Raw genomic sequence first — 19,914 nt, 5'->3', positions numbered from 1 at the left:
ATTGAAGACATTCCCCCAAATACCTCCAGGAAGATTCACATCTGGATCTAAGACAGAGAAAGAGAAAAGCAGGGCCATTTTTGCTCAGACCTCCAACTTTATGAACTTCAAATATCGGTTGCTGTTCGGTGGCAAATTTGTTCAGGAGAAGAGGGTGAATGCTCACAGGAGCCATCTGGCTCTGAATAACGAAGCTGTACATACAGTGGAGCATTGCATGTGTAGGCTCTAGGGTCAGATTGCACGTGCTCAAATCCCAGCTCTGCTGCCTCTTAGCTCTGTTGCCTTGGGCCAGTTACTTAGCCTTTCTGTGACTCAGATTCCTGGTCTGTAAAATAGGATTAATGAGACCATCCACTTCTCAGGCTTGTTGTAAAGATTACATGAGATAATCTAGATAATTTAATTAGTCTAGCGCTTGAGCCTGTGTTAAGTGCTCAATAGTTAAGTGCTCCATAGGTGCTAATATTAAACTGTGGCTTTTGCCAGTTTTCTATGTTGGATTTACTTGTAAATCTGCCCTCACAGTTTAAATAGAACCCCTAAAGAGATTGGATTCTGAATATGTCCCAACTAGTCCTATCCTAACCCATGCACTTCCCAACACCCTCATGGCCAAGCAAATGTAAGAGAGCAAACATTCTTTTCTTCTGTCTTCTTAGTTCTGTAATTGGGACCTGAAAATCACACTAATAAAAGACAGATTTTAACAGGAGGAAAGAAATGCAAATTTTGTTTGATATTAATATTTCAATTGTTACATGCACAGGGGCTTTCAGAGAAAAGAACTGAAGACACAAAGAAGTGGTAAGATCTGGAGGCTTATATGCCATTTTAACAAAGGGTGATAATTTATGGAGAAGTGACAAGACAAAGGAAAAGAGGTTTGGGCTTCTAGGGGAAGTAAATTGTGGGAAGGTAAATATGAGTGTCTTGGGTGACAGGTACACTAAAATCTCAGTCTTCATCACTATACAATTCATCCATGTAACCAAAAACCACTTGTACCCTCAAAAACTATATATATAATATATATAATACATATCATGTGTATTATATATTATATATATATATATGAAACTAATAGAAGATACAGGTTGTTTTAGAAAAGTTTGTTTATACAGACCTATGTTCGTGCTGACTTTCTGTCTCTAGTGATGATGGTTGTTTTTTCATGGTACAGGAGAGGAGAGGAGAAACATCTTCACAAAGGGAAATTTACGTCCTACTTTAACGCATATGGGGGTGCAAAGAACTCTTTCTGCATTTGCTACTCCTTAATTGCACTTCTTAATTGCCCTCAGCTCAAAATAATCACAATGCTAAAGTGACACATTTGGGAATGGCATAGTCTGATCCCCCTCAACAGACAGTAACAAGCTCTTACATTTGTATGTCTTGCATTTGATTTTTCCAAGCACTATCACAAATCTTTACCCCACAATGCTGCGAGGTTTGCAGAACAATAATTACTCCTATTTTAGAGAAGAGGAAACTGAAGTCTCAAGAGATACAGTGTCCTGCCTGTTTAAAACTATCCAGCTTGTTAGAGGGAGAGACAGAAGTACTCAAAGTCAAGTCTTGGCTGGGCGTGGTAGCTCTCATCTGTAAATCCCATCACTTCGGGAGACCAAGGCGGACACATCACTGGAGGTCAGGAGTTCGAGACCAGCCTGGTCAACATGGCAAAACCCTGTCTCTACTAAAAATAACAAAAATTAGCCAGGCATGGTGGCAGGCACCTGTAATCCCAGCTACTCGGGAGGCTGAGGCACCAGAATCACTTGAACTCACGAGGCAGAGGTTGCAATGAGCTGACATTGCACCACTGCACTCCAGCCTGGGCAGCAGAGCAAGATTTTGTCTAAAAAAATTTAAAAATTAAAAAAAAAAAAGACAGAAAAAGAAAAGTCTCCCCATCCAGTGTCATTTCAAACTACTACAGTATCTATTCTATAAATCTTCCCTTTGGTCATAAGAGATCTAGCAGCTTGCTTCCCCTGTCCCACAATTGTTCAAGTTGCTTTCAGACCATGTGAGGAGGAAGAAAACACACAATCCATAGGGGGACTAGTCTCTCTATAGCATGAGTTATTTTATCTGTAATATTCTGATGGCAGAATGAGGTTGAAAGTGCCTCAATGTCTGAAGCAATGGTGTATTGGAAGAAATGGAGGGGAAGGGTCCCTCATTTGATCTGATCAAAGTAGTCCAGTGTAGTCCAGTAGTCCAGTGGACTGAGCCTGGCTGAGCCCAAAATGAAACTCAGAAATGACTGGAAACTGTCTGAGGCATTCATCATTCAGCAGCAGCCTGAGCCTGAGCCTGTACTTGTATGGGAATAGTGGTCTTTAAGAGAAAGTTCTCTATGCTGTTCCCTGAGGAGCAGAAACAGAGACAAGGTTGGTGGGTGACAGGATGGCAGAAGGATGAAGGAAGAGGAAAGGTTGACATTTGCTCTCCCACTGTGCCCCAAAGATTGGTTGTGTGGAGAGGGTTCCTGGCATTTCATCACCTGGAACAAAGTGATTTGGAAGAAATCTGGATTTACAGCACCTTGGGTGAGTCTCTACTCAGCAGGAGTAGAGACCAGGTAGAAGAACACAGAAATGGGGACTGAAGCATGGGTCTGGATAGAGGACCTGAGGGCCTTTGTTCTTGGCACAGGAACCAAGTCTGAACGTTTGAGCAAGGGCAGGGAGATGTTGCTGCAGGTAGAAGCTGAAACTGTTTTTCTTATGCAGGCCTCACTGAGACGTGTGGTAGAAGCAATGTTTTTTTGGGTGTCCAGGTGATAATGTGTGGCACAGAATTCCAAGAGGCATTTCCACCCTTCGGGGGGAGCCATCAGTTCCGTCAGCCAAGGCTACCAAAGAGAAGGCAGCACCACTTAGGCTCCACTCAGGTGTGCAGCTGTGAACACTCCAGAATCCACGCCTCCTCTGACGAGGGGTTTCTGTGTTCTCACAGCCAGAAGCACCTGCCAGTATCTGGGTGGGGTGTAGTGGCTCCCCTCAAGTGGCAATGTGGGCAGCTGACCCCCATGGGACAGGGTAGGAGTCAAAGAACAACAGGAGAGGACTATCTCAGAGCATGTGAAACTTCTGAAATCTGCCACAAATAATTGGGGGAAACCTTCAAGGGATTGAGACCCTGTAACACAGGTGGTGACAGTGGTCCATCACATCCAAGATTTTCCTGCTTATGGGACATTATTTTTGCCCACGGACCAGTGAGGCCTGGAAAAACTTGAAACTCCATTTTATAGCAGATGAAATGGTGTCAAGTACTTGGGCATATAATAGCCCAGCTCCATGTAGATGCTGAGGGGCTCTTGAAACATTTCTAAATAAAACCTTTAGGATAGGTAGAAGAACAGGGACTGAGCTCTGGCAGGGTACGATTGGGCTTCATTTGTTCCATTTATCTCTAGTGACGTTAGCTTGAAGGAGAGGACAGCAAAAACAATAAGAAGAAGAATGGCTAGGGAGAAAAATAAATAAAAGAATTGCCATCCTTCTCCATTAGCATGGCTATAAGAAAATAAGGTTCATTTTTAGGACATTGTCCTTTCTGTATACATTTTCCAGGCATAAGTTGCAAATTCTATATTATCCATTTCTTTTTCAGCAAAGAGAAAACTCGACAGTGCTTTTCCTAGCTAAAAGCAATCCTGGCCGAAAAAGGACGTCCAAACTCCACTCGGTCTTGGACTGGGCTAGGTGTGAGCCAACAGACCCAGAGAAGAGGGGGAAAGCTGGGTCCCCAGGGGCCAGCCATCTCTCTGGAATTCGTATTTCCTGACTTATCGCACCTTCTCTTTCCTGAGGCAAAAGCACTGGTGATTGAGGCAGCTGCAGGCAACCCACACAGCCAGATTCTTATGTACAGTATCAAGGGGCTGCCAATTTGTCTGCCAATCTGTCTTTCCTGAGTATCATTTTCCTCTTCCTGAAATCAGACCCAAAGTTAAGGGTAATGGAGCAGAGGACTTGAGTCCTGGAGCAGTGGACTTGAGTACTCAGAGAAGGTTAGGTCTCTGTCCATGAATTACCATCTCTACTGCCACCACCCTAGATTAAGTCACCCAGCCAGTCAGTTACGTGGACTATTGAAGTAGAGGGCTCAGCGGCTCTCTGATCCCTTCCTCCATCCTGTCTCCAAACTGTTGCCAATTTAACTATCCAAAATAAGTTTCTAATCATGTCTCTCCTACTGTTGTTGAAAGATTATTGAGTAACTCAATTATATGGACTACTATTGAATACATAAATTGGTCCTATTTGCATCAAATTCCCCATTGTCCTGATTTCTTCTCTTCACAGCTTTCACAATTCCAATCTAAATTCAGTGTGTTCTTGTTCTCCCCACTCCATTGGAATGGAATGTTCATATCAGCAGGATTCTTATCTGTCTGTCCCCCAAACAGTAGCTGACATAAGTTACATAACTAATATTGGTGGAATAAAGGACTCAGTAAATCAAATTCTAGGAGCCACAATGAACTCTTTTTTCATAAATGAAGTTTATTTACTTTTATAATTATAAATGTAATACATGCTTACTGTAGAGAATCTGAAAAGTATAGAGAAGTAGAAAGAAGAAAATAAAAACTACCCATAACCCCACCACCTGAAGGCAAACACTGCTCACATTATGTTCTAACTATCTATGCCTGTTTATAGACCAAGACCCTCATCAAGAGTGCTGGCCATGAAGCACAACAGCCAAGGGGAGTGAGAGCAATCAACAACTGAGGGGGTCACCCAGAGGTCAGAGCTGGAGAACGCGCACTGAGGGACACAACAAAGGCCAGAAACAACAGATCAAGAGGTCAGAAGCTGACAACACAAGAACAAGTTGTGTTACTGTAAGAATGTAGTGAGATGGTGCTTGTCAAGAGTTTAGCCCAATGCCTGTCACATGATAGATACATTATCAATAACTGGTAGCCATCATACTATCACTATAATTATTATTATGGGTCAAAACGAATGGTTCAGGATGGATACTATAAACAGGGCAAGGACCCTGGAGACCCATTTTAGGTGCTATGAGTTGGGGCATACAGGGCAAGTCTACTGGGTTACTAGGGTGGTATAGGAGTGGGCATCACTCTCCTTATAGGCTCCCCTGCCAGGTGAAATAGAACCAGGGCTTCCTCAAGTTTGCCTGCTGACACATGGCAAGATACACTAAGGGGTTTTGAGGTAAGATATGATTTATCCTGCCTAGACTTCTCCCTGGACCAAGAACTAGTACTGGCCTCGGTGGTGATGGGAGTTCAAAACTTCATACACCATACACTCCTGTGGTCCACACTCTGATTGTCAGGGCAGGTCATAGGCATGTGGGTGAAAGAGAAGGTCAAATCAGCCAAGTGAGAGGTAAGGTGGGATGTGCCTGGAGCAGGAGGCTGAAGGGTGAAGGCAACAAGGTTTATGATGTAGTTGAATGGAATGGGTCCAGGAACCAGTCCTCCAGTTAGCAGTCGAGTCAGGTATCACAGGAGAAGATTCCATGGAGTTTTACTTGTTGGTATGGGCCTTCTGATGATGGCCTGTGCTCTGTCCAAGGTGGTCATGAAGACCTTCTTGGGGGTCTCCGTGCTCTTTCAGGTAGTAACAGCGTTTGGGAACATGCTGGTGCTGCAAGTGAGAAAAAGACAACAGAGGTAAGAGCCACACTTACTATGACAAGGGATGTTCTGCCTGGATAAGTTCTGTAACCTAGCAGATCAAGGCACTTTGCTAATTTGTCTGACTTGCATACAGTGTGACCAAGGAGTAGGCTATTCTAATTCCTTAGTGACCTGACTCCACAGCACCTGTTGCTGTAGATGGGCCCCAGCTCCCAAAAGACCCGTTTATTAGAATTGGACTTGGAACAAGGGGAGAATTGGAACTGAGCCCAGCCAGTTCCCTCATAATGAGAAGAATTCGTACTTCAACTATCCCACGTCCTCAGTAACTTGGGCAGGACATTGTTCCTTAAAGTAGTTAACATACCCAAAATAACTGCAGAGCCATGCTCACTTGATGAAACTCCAGCTTAGGGTTTAATGGTCTAGGAGCTCCATGCCTCCCCCTTGCCTCTTCCCGATTCTACTCAAGGAAGCAGGATGTATTCCTTGTCGTGACCTCCTCATTTCTCTGCTCAAAATCCTTCGGTGGATTTCCCCCTCATTACCTCCTCAGTCTGCTGCTGAGAGCTCAGTTCATCCTCCATGGCCTCCTCATTATTCCGCTTACAGGCTGTTGGCAGAACCTGGCTTGAGTTGCCTGGGGAATCCTTCTCTTCAGCCAGCTGGCACTCGGTGTACAGAGACCTGTCTATCAGCTCCTTTAGGCTGCCAGCCACCTTCAGGAAGATCCGACCCATTTTGGTGGTAACAGCTTCTGAGAGTCCTTCCAGAAATCTGGTCCGTAGAATGGCATCAGACCAAGACAAATGTCGGGCCAGCAGCAGGAAGTCAGTGGCATACTGCCTGACTGACTTTTGGCCCTGTTTGGGATGGCAAAGAACAGCACTGAGGATGTCTATCTCAGATAGGGAGTCATATACGCCCTGGGATCTTCTCAGGAAAGACTTATTTTCATCTGAGAGAGGTTCTCCTACCTCCATCTGCAAGATGAACCACCTCTCTGCTGCTCCCAGATGAAGAGACACCAGAAATGCCATTCTCTCTGAATCGTCCAAAAACCCCTTCATTTGCTTCTCCTCATCAATCTCCATCTCTTCCTCCACAGAGCATGAGCCCCGGGCTGCTTCCTGCTCTTCTAAGAGGTAACAGAGTGCTGGGGTCAACATTCCGAAGGATGGCACTTCCTTTGGTGGTGGTTTCGTAGTTTCAGGAGTTGTGGCAGTCATGTGCGGTGTGGGCTTTGATCCAGAGGCTGTGATGTTACTGTGAGAGATGGACGCCTCTCCAGAGTCTGTGGCTTTGGTTTCCAGAGTGGACATCACTCCAAAGGCTGTCTGTGGTGTGGACATTGTTCTGGGGCCTGAGGCCCTCATTAGTGGTATGGACCTCCCTCTAGAGTCTGTGGCTGTCATTTGTGGCATGGACATCCCCATGCCACATCCAGAGGCTGTGGCTCTCGGTAGTGGCATGGGCATCGATCCAGAAATTGAGGGTCTCATAAATGATGTGGACATTGCTCCAGAAGCAGAGGCTCTAATTGGTGCTGTGGCCATCCCTCCAGACACTGTGTATGTTGTTTGTGGCAAGGACATAGATCTAGAGTTCGCAACACTGGTTTGCAATGTGGACATTGCTCCAGAGGCCATGGTTTCCATTAGCGGCATAGATATCTCTCCAGAATCCATGGCTGACATTAAAGGCATGGGCATTGTTCCAGAGGCCGGGGCTCTCGTTAGTGGCTTGGACATCCCTCCAGAGACCATGGCTGTTGTTTGTGCAGTGGACATATGTCCAGAGGCTGAAGCTCTCATTAACTCTGTGGACACAGTGTCACAGGCTGAGGGTCTCCTTAGTGGTGTGGACATAGTTCCAGAGGCTGGAGCTCTTACTAGTGGTGGGGACATCCCTCCAGAGGCTGGGGCTCGCACTGGTAGTGTGTACATGTCTCCAGAAGCTGTGGGCATCATTTGTGATGTGGATGTCACTCTAGAGCCTGGGGCTCTCATCAGTGGCATGGACATCCCTCCAGAGGCTGTGGATCTTGTTAGTGGCATGGACATTGCTCCAGAGATGGGAGCCTTCACTTGTGGCATGGACATCATTCCAGAGGCTGTGGTTGTCATTTGTGGAGCAGACATGGCTCCATAAGCTGAGGATCTCAGAGACGTGGGTACCTCTCCAGAAGCTGGAGCTCTCATTAGTGGTAGGGACATCTTTCCAGAGGATGGAGCTCTTTTGAGCCGTGAGGGCCTCTCTCCAGAGTCTGAGGTTCTCATTAGTGGTGTGGACATTGTTTCAGAGGTCCAGGCTCTCATTGTTGGTGTGGACATCACATCAGAGTTTGGGGCACTCATCTGCATCCCTCCAGCAGTCATGGATCTCATGGGAGACATGGACATCCCTCCAGGATCTTGGGTGCTCATTGGCTGACCGAGCATCTTTCCAGAGGCTTTGGCTCTCATTAGTGAGGCAGGCGTTACTCCCGGGTCTTGAGCTCTCATTAGTGGCATGGACATCCCTCCAGAGACTGTGGCTGTCATTTGTGATGTGGTCATTGCTCCAGAAGCTGTGTCTCTCATTAGCAGCGCAGACAACCCTCCAGAGACTGTGTCTGTCATTTGCGGCATGGACAGAGCTCCAGAAGCTGTGTCTCTCATTAGCAGTGTGGGCATTGCCTCAGAAGCTGTGGTTGCCATTTGTTCCGTGAACATCGTTCCTGAGGCTTTGGGTGTCATTAGTGGCTTGGACAATGCTCCAGAGGCCAGAGCTCTCATTTGTGGACAGGACATCACTCCTGAGGCTGTGTCTCTCATTAACAGGGTGGATGTTGATCCAGAGGTTTGGGCTGTCATTAGTGGGGTGGACATTGCTCCAGAAGTCATGGCTCTCATCTGTGGTGCAGATGTCAATCCTGAGGCCATGGTTCTCATTTGTGGCATGGACATTGCTTCAGAGACAGGGGCTCTCATTTGCAGCATGGACATTGATCCAGAGGCTGGGACTGTCAATTGTGGCACGGACATTGTTTCAGAGGCTGTGTCCATAACTCGTTGGGTGGACATTGCTCCAGAAGCTGGAGCTCTCCTCCGTGGCTTGGACTTCTTTCCAGAGGCTGTGGCTCTCGTGTGTCGTTTTGCCACAGCTTTCAGAGAGCCTGTGGGCATTGCTCCAGAAGTTTTGGCCATTGTTAACTGTGCGGACATTACTCTAGAGGCTGTGGTTGACATTTGCTCTGTGGACATCACTCCAGAGCTTGGGACTGTCATCAGTGAGGTGGTCATGGCTCCAGAGGCTGGAACTGTCTTCTGCAATGTAGACATATTTCCAGAGGCTGGGGCTCCCATTAGCGGTGTGGACATTGCTCCAGAGTCTAAAGCTCTTACTGGTGGTGCAGGCATCTCCCCAGAGGCTGTTGCTCTCATTGGCAGAGAAGATACGATTTCAGAGTCTATATTTTGTGTTGACCATGGGGACATCACTCCAGAGCCTGGGGCTGGCATCGTTTGGGTGGGCATCACTCCAGAGGGTAGAGCTGTCATTACTGCTGGGGACATTGCTTCAGCATCTGGAGCTGGCTTTGGTAATGTGGACATTTCTCCAGCATCTGGGACTGACAGTAGCGGTGTGGACATTACTTCAGAACCTGGAGTTGACATTAAAAGTGAAGACATTATTCCAGAGTCTAGGTCTGACATGAGAGGGGTAGGTATTCCCCCAGAGTTCTGGGTGCTTGTTGGCTGGGGTGATGTTCCTCCAGAAGCTAGGGCTGACATTATCAGTGAGGATATTGCTTCAGAGTCCGTGCCTGACATTAGCAGTGAAGATATCTCTCCAGAGGCTAGAGCAGTCATCAGCACTTTGGACATTGCTTCGGTGTCTTCATCTGTAATTTGCAATGGGGACATTGCCTCAGAGCTGGGAGCTGGCACTGGCTGTGTAGACATCACTCCAGGATTCATATCTTGCATTAGAATTGGGGATATCTCTCCAGAATCTGGGGCTAGCATGAATGGTGTGGACATTGCCTCAGAGGATGAAGTGCTCATTATAGGTGTAGACATCGCTCCAGAGGATGGAGCTGGCATTGCCAATGGTGATATCTCTGCAGAATCTGGTGCTACCATTAGTGTTGTGGACATCGTTCCAAAGTCAGGAATTGTCATCATCCCTGGGGACATTACCCCATACTCTGAAGCGGACAGCAATGGCGACAATGTTCCAGAATCTAAGGCTGGCATTAGCAATGGGGACAGTGCCCCAGGGTCTGAGGCTGGCATTAGCAATGGGGAAAGTGTCCCAGAGTCTGAGGCTGGCATTAGGGGTGGGGACAATGCTCCAGAGTTTGGTACTCCCATTAGAGGTGCAGACATGGTGTCAAAGGCTGGAGATGTCATCAACTGTGTGGATGTCCCTGCAGGGTCTGAGGCTGAAGTTGAGACTATAGGCAACTGTACATGAGAATGCAGAATCTGTACGTCTGCTCTGGTCTCCGTCATTGGTCCAGAGAAGGCCATCTGCTTGTTTTGGGGCTCAACATTTTCCTCCTTCATTGTATTGTTGAATCGCAGTGAATGTAAGGGTATTGACATATCTGCCACAGCCACAGGACAGTGTGGAAGGAGCCCAAGCGGCAAGAAAACCTGTAAATAAGAAACAAGTTTAGAGGTCAAAAGTCAGTATCAAGAAGATCGGGAAATAGACAAATTGCTCATGGAGACCCGTTTTTATGCGTTCTCAGGTATACGGCATTGAAGGTGAGGCTATCAGATTAAAGAAGCTGTGAAGCAATGAACAACTTTGGCGTTGGAGCAAATATCCCTTCTGCCTCTATCCTTTTCAAACCAACCCACAGCCTCTCAGTTTGTAAATGCTGTAAACGCCAGCAACCTCCGCAGCCAGGAGCCTGGGCAGTCCTGACTCAAATAAAGCAGCAGCACCACCTTCTGGCCAAGTGTGAGAAATGCAGGTTCCTGGCCTGTATTCTATCCCACGGCAGTCCTCACAAGCCAGCCAAGGTACTGGCAGACCTGAATAAGAAAGTCCTTTGCCCCAGGATAATCATTAGTTCCTGGAGTTCATTGAATTCTGCCAACGGTTTAATCCTCATTTTACTACTCTGATGGCCCTGAATGTTCTCCTCAGGAAAAGGGAGACATTTATCTGATCAATGACTGAGAGCAACATTCCATGAACTGAAAATTCTGCTTATTGTCTTCATTATTCTTATTAATAACAGCAACCACCACCCCATTACTACTATTTATTTATTGCTTCACATAGTATGTGCCAGGCACTGTACTTTAGACAACTGTTCACAACTTCCTATAACATAAGGGCCTTTGTAAGCATTATCCCATTTGGTTCTTGCAATCTCCTGGGCAATAGATACTATTATCCCCATTTTACCAGCTTTCTCAGATTATCCAGGGTCAAGGCTAAAATAGGGTCACTGCAACAGTAACAAACTGTATATCATTGACTGTGACCCCCTCCTGGGGGTTGCCTAGTGTTTGGCATCCCTGAGCTTGCATTCAATTATTTCTCTGACATCCTAGACCATGGGTCACTTAGAGCCCAGTCTCTAGCATGTCCAAGTTTCAAGTTTCTCTGATGACATGGGGGTGGGCGATCCAGAGCCTCACCCCTCCAGTCTGCTCCAATAGGCAGCCCCAGAAGGGGCTTTTGGACACACGACTTGGAAGCCAATGCAAATATTACACAATGTTGACATGTCCCCACAGCCTGCTCATGCCAAAAGCAGAAAACTTGCTACTTTGGGACAATGTCACAAAAGTCATCAACCTCATGGAATTGTGATTCCATAATAATGAGAAAACTTGCAACAGAAATGCTAACAGTGAACATTTCTTTAGCATGCACTGACTGGCAAACACTGTGCTAGGCACTTTACATGTATCATCTCATGTGGTCCCCATAGCAACACTAAGAGATTTCGGTTGTACCCGTCCTTTATCTTACAAATATGAAAATTCGGACCCAGAGAAGCTTGATAATTTGCCTGCGGTCACATAGATTCCTGGCTCCATCCACAGAGCCCCCTACTCTTCACCGCTGTGCTATAAAGATCCACCTCTCCCCCTTACTCAGTCACACTACCAAGTCCCCTGCCTCTGTCTCCAGCCTGGACAACCCCAAGATGGGTTGTCGCAAAAGAAATGCGGGCCTTCTGCTGACACCCTGGTTATTGTAATAATCGGTGCAATGGGAAAGATGAGTCAAAAGAGTGGCCATAGACCTCCACCTCCCATCTTCAGAAAAATTTCTGAACATGCCACAGTTTCCCACCAGGCAAAAGCCAGAAAGATCTTACCTTGCCAGTGACGGAGAAGAGGGAGAGAGTATCCTTTGCACCCCTAGCTCTTTTACTATGGCCAATTAACTTATACCTCGTGCCCAGCCAGTTCATTAAAGACCCAGTACCAACAGCTGTTCTCTGCAATATCCCTTTGCTATCCCCTGCCACGCCCCCCTGCCTGCCAGCCAGCCTGCCCGCCCACCCGCCCCACTGCTCCTGACTTGCTACTGCTTGCTCTGTCTCTCTGGTCCCAGATTCCTGCCTCTATATAGGCTCTGACATTTGCCTCTGGCCGCCTTTCACTTGACAGTCCTCCAGAAGCTCCGCTTTAGCACTTGGCCTATGCAACTCCACCCCTCTTCCCTGTCACCCCAAACAGTCCCACCAGCGTATGCCCCACCCCACTCTACCCAAAGAAAAGAGGAGACTGACACAATTAAAAAGATGCGATGAAAAGGGTCCCAGCTCAGGAAACAAGATATGTGCCCTGTGCGGTTGAGTAGACACAGGAGTCCTGGGACCCAGACACTGCAACTGATACGACGTGGAAGCACAGGCAGAGGGCTCGAGGGAAAGAAACTGAGGCTGGAGATTGAGTGGAACAGCATCAGAAACGTTCAAAGAGGTTCAGGTGCAGGGAAAGAGGGTTTGGGAGGATGGACAGTGGGGGCTGGCAAGCAAACACCTTAACAGAGCCCTGTAATGGTGATCATAACAAAGGCAATTTACCCCAGGGTCAGAGACACAGAGAAAAATCCAGCAACCAGATCCCTGCCACAGGACTAGGATTCAACAGAAAGGCTCCATGGATTTCAGACAGCTAGCAAGAAAAACATACCAGCCTTGAGCATACCAGGTGAGGGCTTGTTCATACAAATAGGGCTACAGCCTGCTTTCTAGAACTGGGGCACAAGGTCAGAGTGGAGCTAGCAGAAAGGTTTACCGGAGTACTCCAGTTTTCCTGAATTGGTGCACTCAGTCTAAGGGGAGAAACCCTCAGTCTAAGGAGAATTGGTCCCTGAGCCTTGGATAGGGCAAAGCCTCCAGGTGAAGTTCAAGCAGCCCAGGTATAGGGATATAGAGTTTGACAAGGGAGGCATTCAGGTCGTTATAAACCTCATCATTAGCAACCAACAACAACTGAGCACTTGGGCTAAGCACTACACATGCATTATGTAATTCCGACCTCCCAGCAACACGCGTAAGGTAGGCATTGAGGTCATTCCCATTTTATACATGAGGAAATGGGCTTGGAGAAGGCTATGTGACCACAGTCACATAAAATAATAATAATAATAATAATTTTTTAAAAGCCCAGATTTCAGCCCTGGCCATTCTGTTTCCAAAATAATTTTATCTCTTTGTAATCAGACAAGTGATTAGAAACTCAGAGTACTCTACTCACTGCCATCGCCCCCACATCCCCACACCACAAAGCAAGGAAACTTTCTTACTACAAATAGCTGAATCCTTGTAGTAATAATAACAACAACAACTGATATTCCTTGAACTCTTCCCATATGCCAAGAATGGGGCTGAGGGCTTCACCAGCATTATCTCATTTGATCTTTACAATTACCCTGTGAGCTAGATCCTTTAAATTCTCAGTACACAGGTAAGGAAACTGAGCCTCCGTGAGATGAATTGACATGACCAAAAGCACACAGCTCTGTGTGACTCCAGAGCTCACTATAGTATACTACACAAAAGAAAAATTCCAGTCACTCTCCTCTCCCCTCAAAGAAAAAAATTAAATACATAAAAGTCACAGAATAGCCATTCTATTAACAATGGCCTCACAACAACTATTATTATTATTATTAACACACCTAACAATAAAAGCTAACATTTACTGTGCCAGGCCCTGTGCTAAGTACTTTACCTACATGATATCATTTGACACTCACAACATACTACAAGGTAGGTTCTATTAGCCCCTTCATTTTCCAGATGAGAAACCAGAGAAACAGAGAGGTTAACTAGCTTTCCCAATGTCACACAGCTGCAGGGCACTGTTTATGTTCTAATGCAACAATTTTGGAAATAACCTAAGTGTCTAATGTTAGGATACAACTCATTTAATGATTAAATGAATCATGGTGCAATTGTAGCAGCCATTATTATAGCCATTGAAAATATATTCTAATGTGTACATGAGGATCTGATTATCATAAAGATAAATACGTAGACTTTTGCATAGAAAAAAAATAAAATCTGGAAAGATGTATACCAAATGCCAACAGTGGCCATAGTTGAATGATGGGATTAGAGGGGATTTTTTATTTTTATTTTCCTTATCTGTATTTTCTCATTGGTCTATAATGGACCCATAATACAAAAAGAGAAAAACTAATAAAAGTTAATTTTTTTTTTTTAAAGATATGTTTCCCTAGGGTTCTTTCTCAAGCCCTTTTCACTCCATTCCTTGCAAGCTCTCTCTAGGAATCCCCAACATCCACCCCCCTCCCCAACCCAAGCAACCTTTCTACCCCAACAAGCTTAATGGTTGTACCACTTTATTTTGTGTTTTATTTTTGGTTTGTTTTTAAAAATAATTTCTTCTTTCTCTAACTTTTATTTATGTTTAATAATTACATAAGTAATCTAGGAATATAGTCTTAGGATAAAGACTTGAAATCCTCCATACAGATAAAGCTAAAGTCCTGAAAATGCCCCACCCCACCCACCCCCCATCCTCCGCAAGTCCCATTCCTCTGTCTGTTCACAGTTGGGTGTGTCTCCTTCCAAACTTTCTCTAGCTGCAATGGCATTCAGAGTTCATATCATTCAATTGCTTGCAGAACCCAGTGTGTGCAAAGAGCTGCAGTTAGAAAACCATGCTGGCACTGGTCACTCCAGGGTTCCAAGTTCTGGCCCATTGTGACTATTTTCATCAGCCCGCTTCTAAGGAGGCTACTGAGAGAGGGTTCTTGCTTGCTCAGCCCATGTGAGGCATAGACTTCTGTTCTATTAAAGCCAGAGTCTCTAGGAACACAGAGAAGAGAGGCCTTCTAAGGAAAGAAAAGCCCAGAATTTGCTGCTTAGCATCTCTCAGGTCCCTCACGTCCCACCCAGTCTGCACTGATCAATACGGCTAGGAGGTGTCATGCTCCTGCCGCCTCACAAAAGGTAATTGAGTTTAGGGGATTGCATGGCTAGCTGCTCGGGGAAATAAGAATAAACAAGAGCTGGTTCAATATGTCAACAAATAGCTTTCCAGCTGTTGAAAATAAGCCTTTACCTAGATTCTCAACAATATTCTCTCCCCAAGCCCTAGCAAATAGGCAACCAGATAACTGAAAACAGACAACCTAAGGCTAAAGAAATACCTGGTCTACTTTAGGATCTTCTGCCTTCCTTGATCATTCAGGGAAGTAGAAACTCTCCCTACTTCCTTCCTCCCCCACAGCCCTGACACTTAAAATGCCCATCGGCTCTTTATAAATAAAGAGGGGGAAATAGCTAGCATTTACTGAGTGCTTACTATGCCAGGCACTATGTTAAACACTTTACATACCTCATCTTATTTATTGAACGATAAACCAATAAAGTGGTTTTTTTACTCCCATTTTCTAAATCATCTGAAGAACTGAACTACAGAGAAATGAAAATGAAGTAACTTACCTTGGCTCTCACCGCTGAGAGGGAGTGAAGCTGGGCTTGTCACTCGGGTCTGTCTGACTCAGCCAGTGCTCTTAACTCACAGGAGAGTCACACACTGTCTTCAAGTCTCTGAAGGGCTGTCATATGGAAGAGAGGGTAGGTGTGTTCCGGGTAGCTCCAAAGAAAAGGATTTGACTGTTAGTTGGGAATTATGCTTTCATTGGATGTGCTGCAAATTCCCCAAACAACATGTATATGCATGTCCAACTCTATAGGGAAAAGAACATTATAAGAAGAGCAAACGGAACTGCCTTGCATTAGGTGCCGGCCTGAAGGATCTGTGGAATCAAAGAGAACAGGAGGGATACCAGAGGACTGCAAATGGGCAGTGTCCCAATTTTCTTAAATAAGGAAACTACAGACCAGTATACCGTAAACTCCAGAGCTGTAAGCTTGATGTCAGTCCTCGGAGAGATTCTGCTGCAGATTACGAAGCAGGTAATTTATAAGCACTTAGAACATAAGTGGCAATAGGAGGTACCTAGAGATACTAGCAGAACACTCAAAATTAGACCAGTTCCCAGACTTGCAGCTAATGCAACCCAAAATTTGAGGGGCTGATATTGAACTCCCAGATTTTTATTTTCCCAAGTAAAAGCATTAAGGAACAAAACAACCACAAGTCATCATTTTCTAAAAAGAAAGGGCTTCAATGTCAAAAGAGAAGGAAATAACCTCAGAATAAAGAATAATACATCAAATAGATTCCTCTTCTCTGCGAAACATTTTCTACCTAGTCCTCAGGCTTTCTCATTGCAAGGTGGACTGCTGCAATTTTCCTGGAAGATGGGCACTTGTCCAAGGACCTGCTTTAGAGAATCACTCAGAGTTAAAATATCAACACAGAGAAGATCATATACCTGTAAAACAGGAAGTCTTTCTGGCCAGAAGAGAGAAGAACAGAGTTTGACCTTAGCCTAAATGAGGACATTAACACAGATAAACTATCCACAGGAACGGACAGAGAGAAATAAAAGTTGCCAAGTGCGGATTCAAGCCCTGCTGAGGCGGGACTTGGCCATCACATTTGACCTGTGCCACCCCTTGGACCACATGTCTCTCTTGTAGGAATATGTGTCTGATGCTATTAAGCATTTGGACCACAAATCAGTTTCTGGCTTGAGACTCTCCAAGCAAACTTCAGACCACTAGTCTTCCCAGGGAGAGTTCTTAAAGCAGAAAAATTCAAAACCAGTTGAATACCATTGCCAGAGTGGGAGTTCTGCAACAACCTAGAAGGAGGTCCCTAGTCTTGATCCTCTTCTGATTAGCATTTTTAATCAATGGTGTAAATAAAGGCATGGACGGGATTCTTACACAAATTCTCTAGGGCTGAGAAGAACCTCTATGATCAGCCTAGCAAGTAGGTTTACATTTTAAGCTCCATGGTTTACAATATGTCTATCTGCATTTGGTAATTTTCTCTCATGTTCTTTGTTGCCAGAGCACTGAGTTTCTACAGTTTACGCACCTCATGGAAAATGCTTAGTGAACATATGCTAGCTCTGCACCCACCCTGAAGTGCAGATCCGATCATGTTTACAACTACTGGGCATTCATCTCAATCGTATCTTCTGTCAAATAACTGGTAACAATGTAGACTTCCTTGATGAGAGAAGAGAACAAACTAATGTCCTCTTCTTTACATAACTGGCCCCATTTCCAAGACTTTAAATTGGAATTTAACCACATCTGTTGACATTGACCTTCATTCTGTAGGTAAAGGTAGCACAGTACACAGTACTTGCCATACCCTCTGAAACTGCATTTCTCAAAATAAAAGTGTGATGGGGAAACCCTGCATCAAGTGCTCCCTGGGAAAACTCCTAAAACACAGATTTGTAAGGGGAGGGAGGCTCCATCCTCAAAGAGCAGATTCAATATAGGTCTGGGGTGACGCCAAGGAACCTGCATTTAACCCAAGTGATTCTGAAACACTAGAGTTTCAGAACCACTGGCTTTGAGGTTCCTACACTCTGATTTTAACTTCAAACAGGCCTGGGCTTGAACCCCAATACTTCAAGTTATTTCACCTCAGTTTCCTCATCTGTAAAACAGGCATAATAACAGTACCTACCTCGCATGCTCTTTGAATGTTTTAAACAAAACAACGTGTAAAGAATCTGGCACATAGCTGAAGTTCAGTAATCTCTCCTGGTCCTGCTTATCCGGGGTCCCTGCTGCCTGCCTTCTCTGTGTTCAGCTTCTGCCCTTGCTGCCAATTGCTCACTCTTTCTAGGTCTGGTATTCAAACTCCCCAAGAGAGAGACTCTCATTGGTCTAAATTCAGTAACTGTACTTGCTAGGCAAAGTTCTCACCCAGGTTCCTTCATAGGCTATTTGCCAGCCTATAGAGTGACTGCTCATGGATCAGATGCCCTCTCCTGGCTCAAGTGGCTATTGCTAGGGGGAAGCAGGATCACGTGGTACCAAGCATAGTCACCTATTCATAAGAAACTGCTACTTCCCTCAGCTAGGGTCTGTGGATGGAAACTCCTTAGAAGGGGCTTGTGGGTGTGGCAGGAATTCTGAGGCTTAGTCCATCCAGTACACCTAGGCCTCTCATTTATCCAGCCTGCCAAAGGAATGAAGTACTGAAGTTCACTGAAGTCTCTATTTAATTCTGACTTTTCATCTCCATCAGGCCAGGAACACAAGTTTTTTAAAAACTAGACCACAGTCAAGGAAAAAACAAGATATAACCCTAAAATTAGACTCTTCTGTTTCTAGAGCACGTTTTTAAGTTTCCAAAGCACTTTCACATCTATTTACTCATTGCAGAGCTTGAAAACTGGCAGCCACAGGCTAAATTCAGACTGCAGACAGATTTTATTTGACCCGTACAATGTTTTTAACATTTTTTAAAATTAGTTGCCAACATTTAAAAGTCAGGAAATTTCAGATAGAAAGCTAGATTTCTGGCTTCTCTGAAACACACACACACACACATACACACGCGCACGCGTGCACATACACACACACACACACAGAAAGACTTTGATCCAAATTCCAATATAGCAACAATCAGCCAGAGCTGAACAACCTGCTCCCTGTAGGTGAGGCATGTGCTCACCAGTTTGCCTCAGTACCCATAGGGCCACCTTTACTTTTTCAGTGACCTGCTCGGCCCCTATAGGCATTTAAAGCCTCAATTTAACCCCATGGATTAGGCAGAGAAGGTGGATAAGAGCGGAAATGTGTGGGTTGGAATCCCAGCATTGCTCCTAACTGGCTTTGGGACCCTGGGCAAGTGATTTAACCTCTGAATCTCAGTTTTCTCATCTATGAAATGGGGATGATAAAATAATACTTCTTACCTCATAGGCTTATTGGGCCAGCTAAATGAGTTAATGCATAGTTAGAACAATGCCTGGTACATTACATGCACAAAATAAGTATTAACTTCCTTCATCGTCCACAATTTCCTATGTGCCTCTCTGATATCCTAAAGCTTCTGAAAACTGAAATTTTGTGGCAAGCTCATTTGGTGGCAAAACTAGGCCTGAAATGACATGAGGCTATTCATTTATCCCATTTAGAAATATTAATGAGTTTGATGACAGGGTATAATCTTGGATCTCATTAAGGTGTGATATATATGTTATATGTACCACATTGCTTTTCTAAAATCCAAATATTTTGAACTCTAAAACATGTCTAGCTCCAACAGTTTCAGATAAGGGATTGTGGACCTGTATTATTACTACTTTGTATACCCACTTGACAGATGGGAAAACTGAGCTGCTAAGCATTGAGCTACTTGCCAAAAGTCCCACAACTTGAAAGTGGAAACTATTTAGACTCTTAGACATGAAGCTCATAGTGCCTAGTACTGTGGGATGTCTTGGGCTCACTATAGGCAGGTGGATGCAGGTAGTGGCTACCAATCAGGGACTTTGAAGAACTGAAAAATGTCACCACTTACTGAAAGTGCCAAACCCTGCCCTTTGTAGCATTCTTTCAACTCTTTGAGTTACTCTTTACACCATTTGGGTTAGAATTAGGAAGAAGATTATTGTCTTCAGTTAACAGAAGAGGAAACTGAGGTCCAGAGAAGAGAAGTGACTCGCCCAAATTCATACAGCAAAAGACAGGCAGAGTTGGGATTCGAAACCAAATTCTGGGCTTTTTCTTCTTAAACCCCAGGGCCAATCCAAGAATGACATATGCTGACCTTTCCACATACTGAACCACACTCTCTGCAGACAATCCTAAGGTTTTTGACATACCTGATGAAAGGACAGTGTCCCAAGATCTCAGCAAATATAAAAATGAGACAGCATGTCTGGGT

At 45.0% G+C, this 19,914-nt stretch overlaps 1 protein-coding gene across 1 annotated transcript; it reads right to left on the bottom strand.

Moving 5' to 3' along the window:
* Positions 1-4,508: 4,508 nt before the first annotated feature.
* On the bottom strand, positions 4,509-19,721 carry RTL9 (retrotransposon Gag like 9). Its single transcript, XM_015443884.4, has 3 exons — positions 15,585-19,721; positions 6,190-10,284; positions 4,509-5,648 (listed from the first exon to the last, which is right to left on the bottom strand). Exons 2-3 carry the CDS (start codon positions 10,231-10,233, stop codon positions 5,529-5,531), a joined length of 4,164 nt encoding a protein of 1,387 aa, XP_015299370.3. The 5' UTR covers positions 10,234-10,284; positions 15,585-19,721; the 3' UTR covers positions 4,509-5,528.
* Positions 19,722-19,914: the final 193 nt, after the last annotated feature.

This window comes from Macaca fascicularis, chromosome X (assembly GCF_037993035.2).
Source record: "Macaca fascicularis isolate 582-1 chromosome X, T2T-MFA8v1.1".
In the NCBI taxonomy this organism is placed as follows: Eukaryota; Metazoa; Chordata; class Mammalia; order Primates; family Cercopithecidae; genus Macaca; species Macaca fascicularis.
This window is presented reverse-complemented; position numbering and strand designations above follow the sequence as displayed.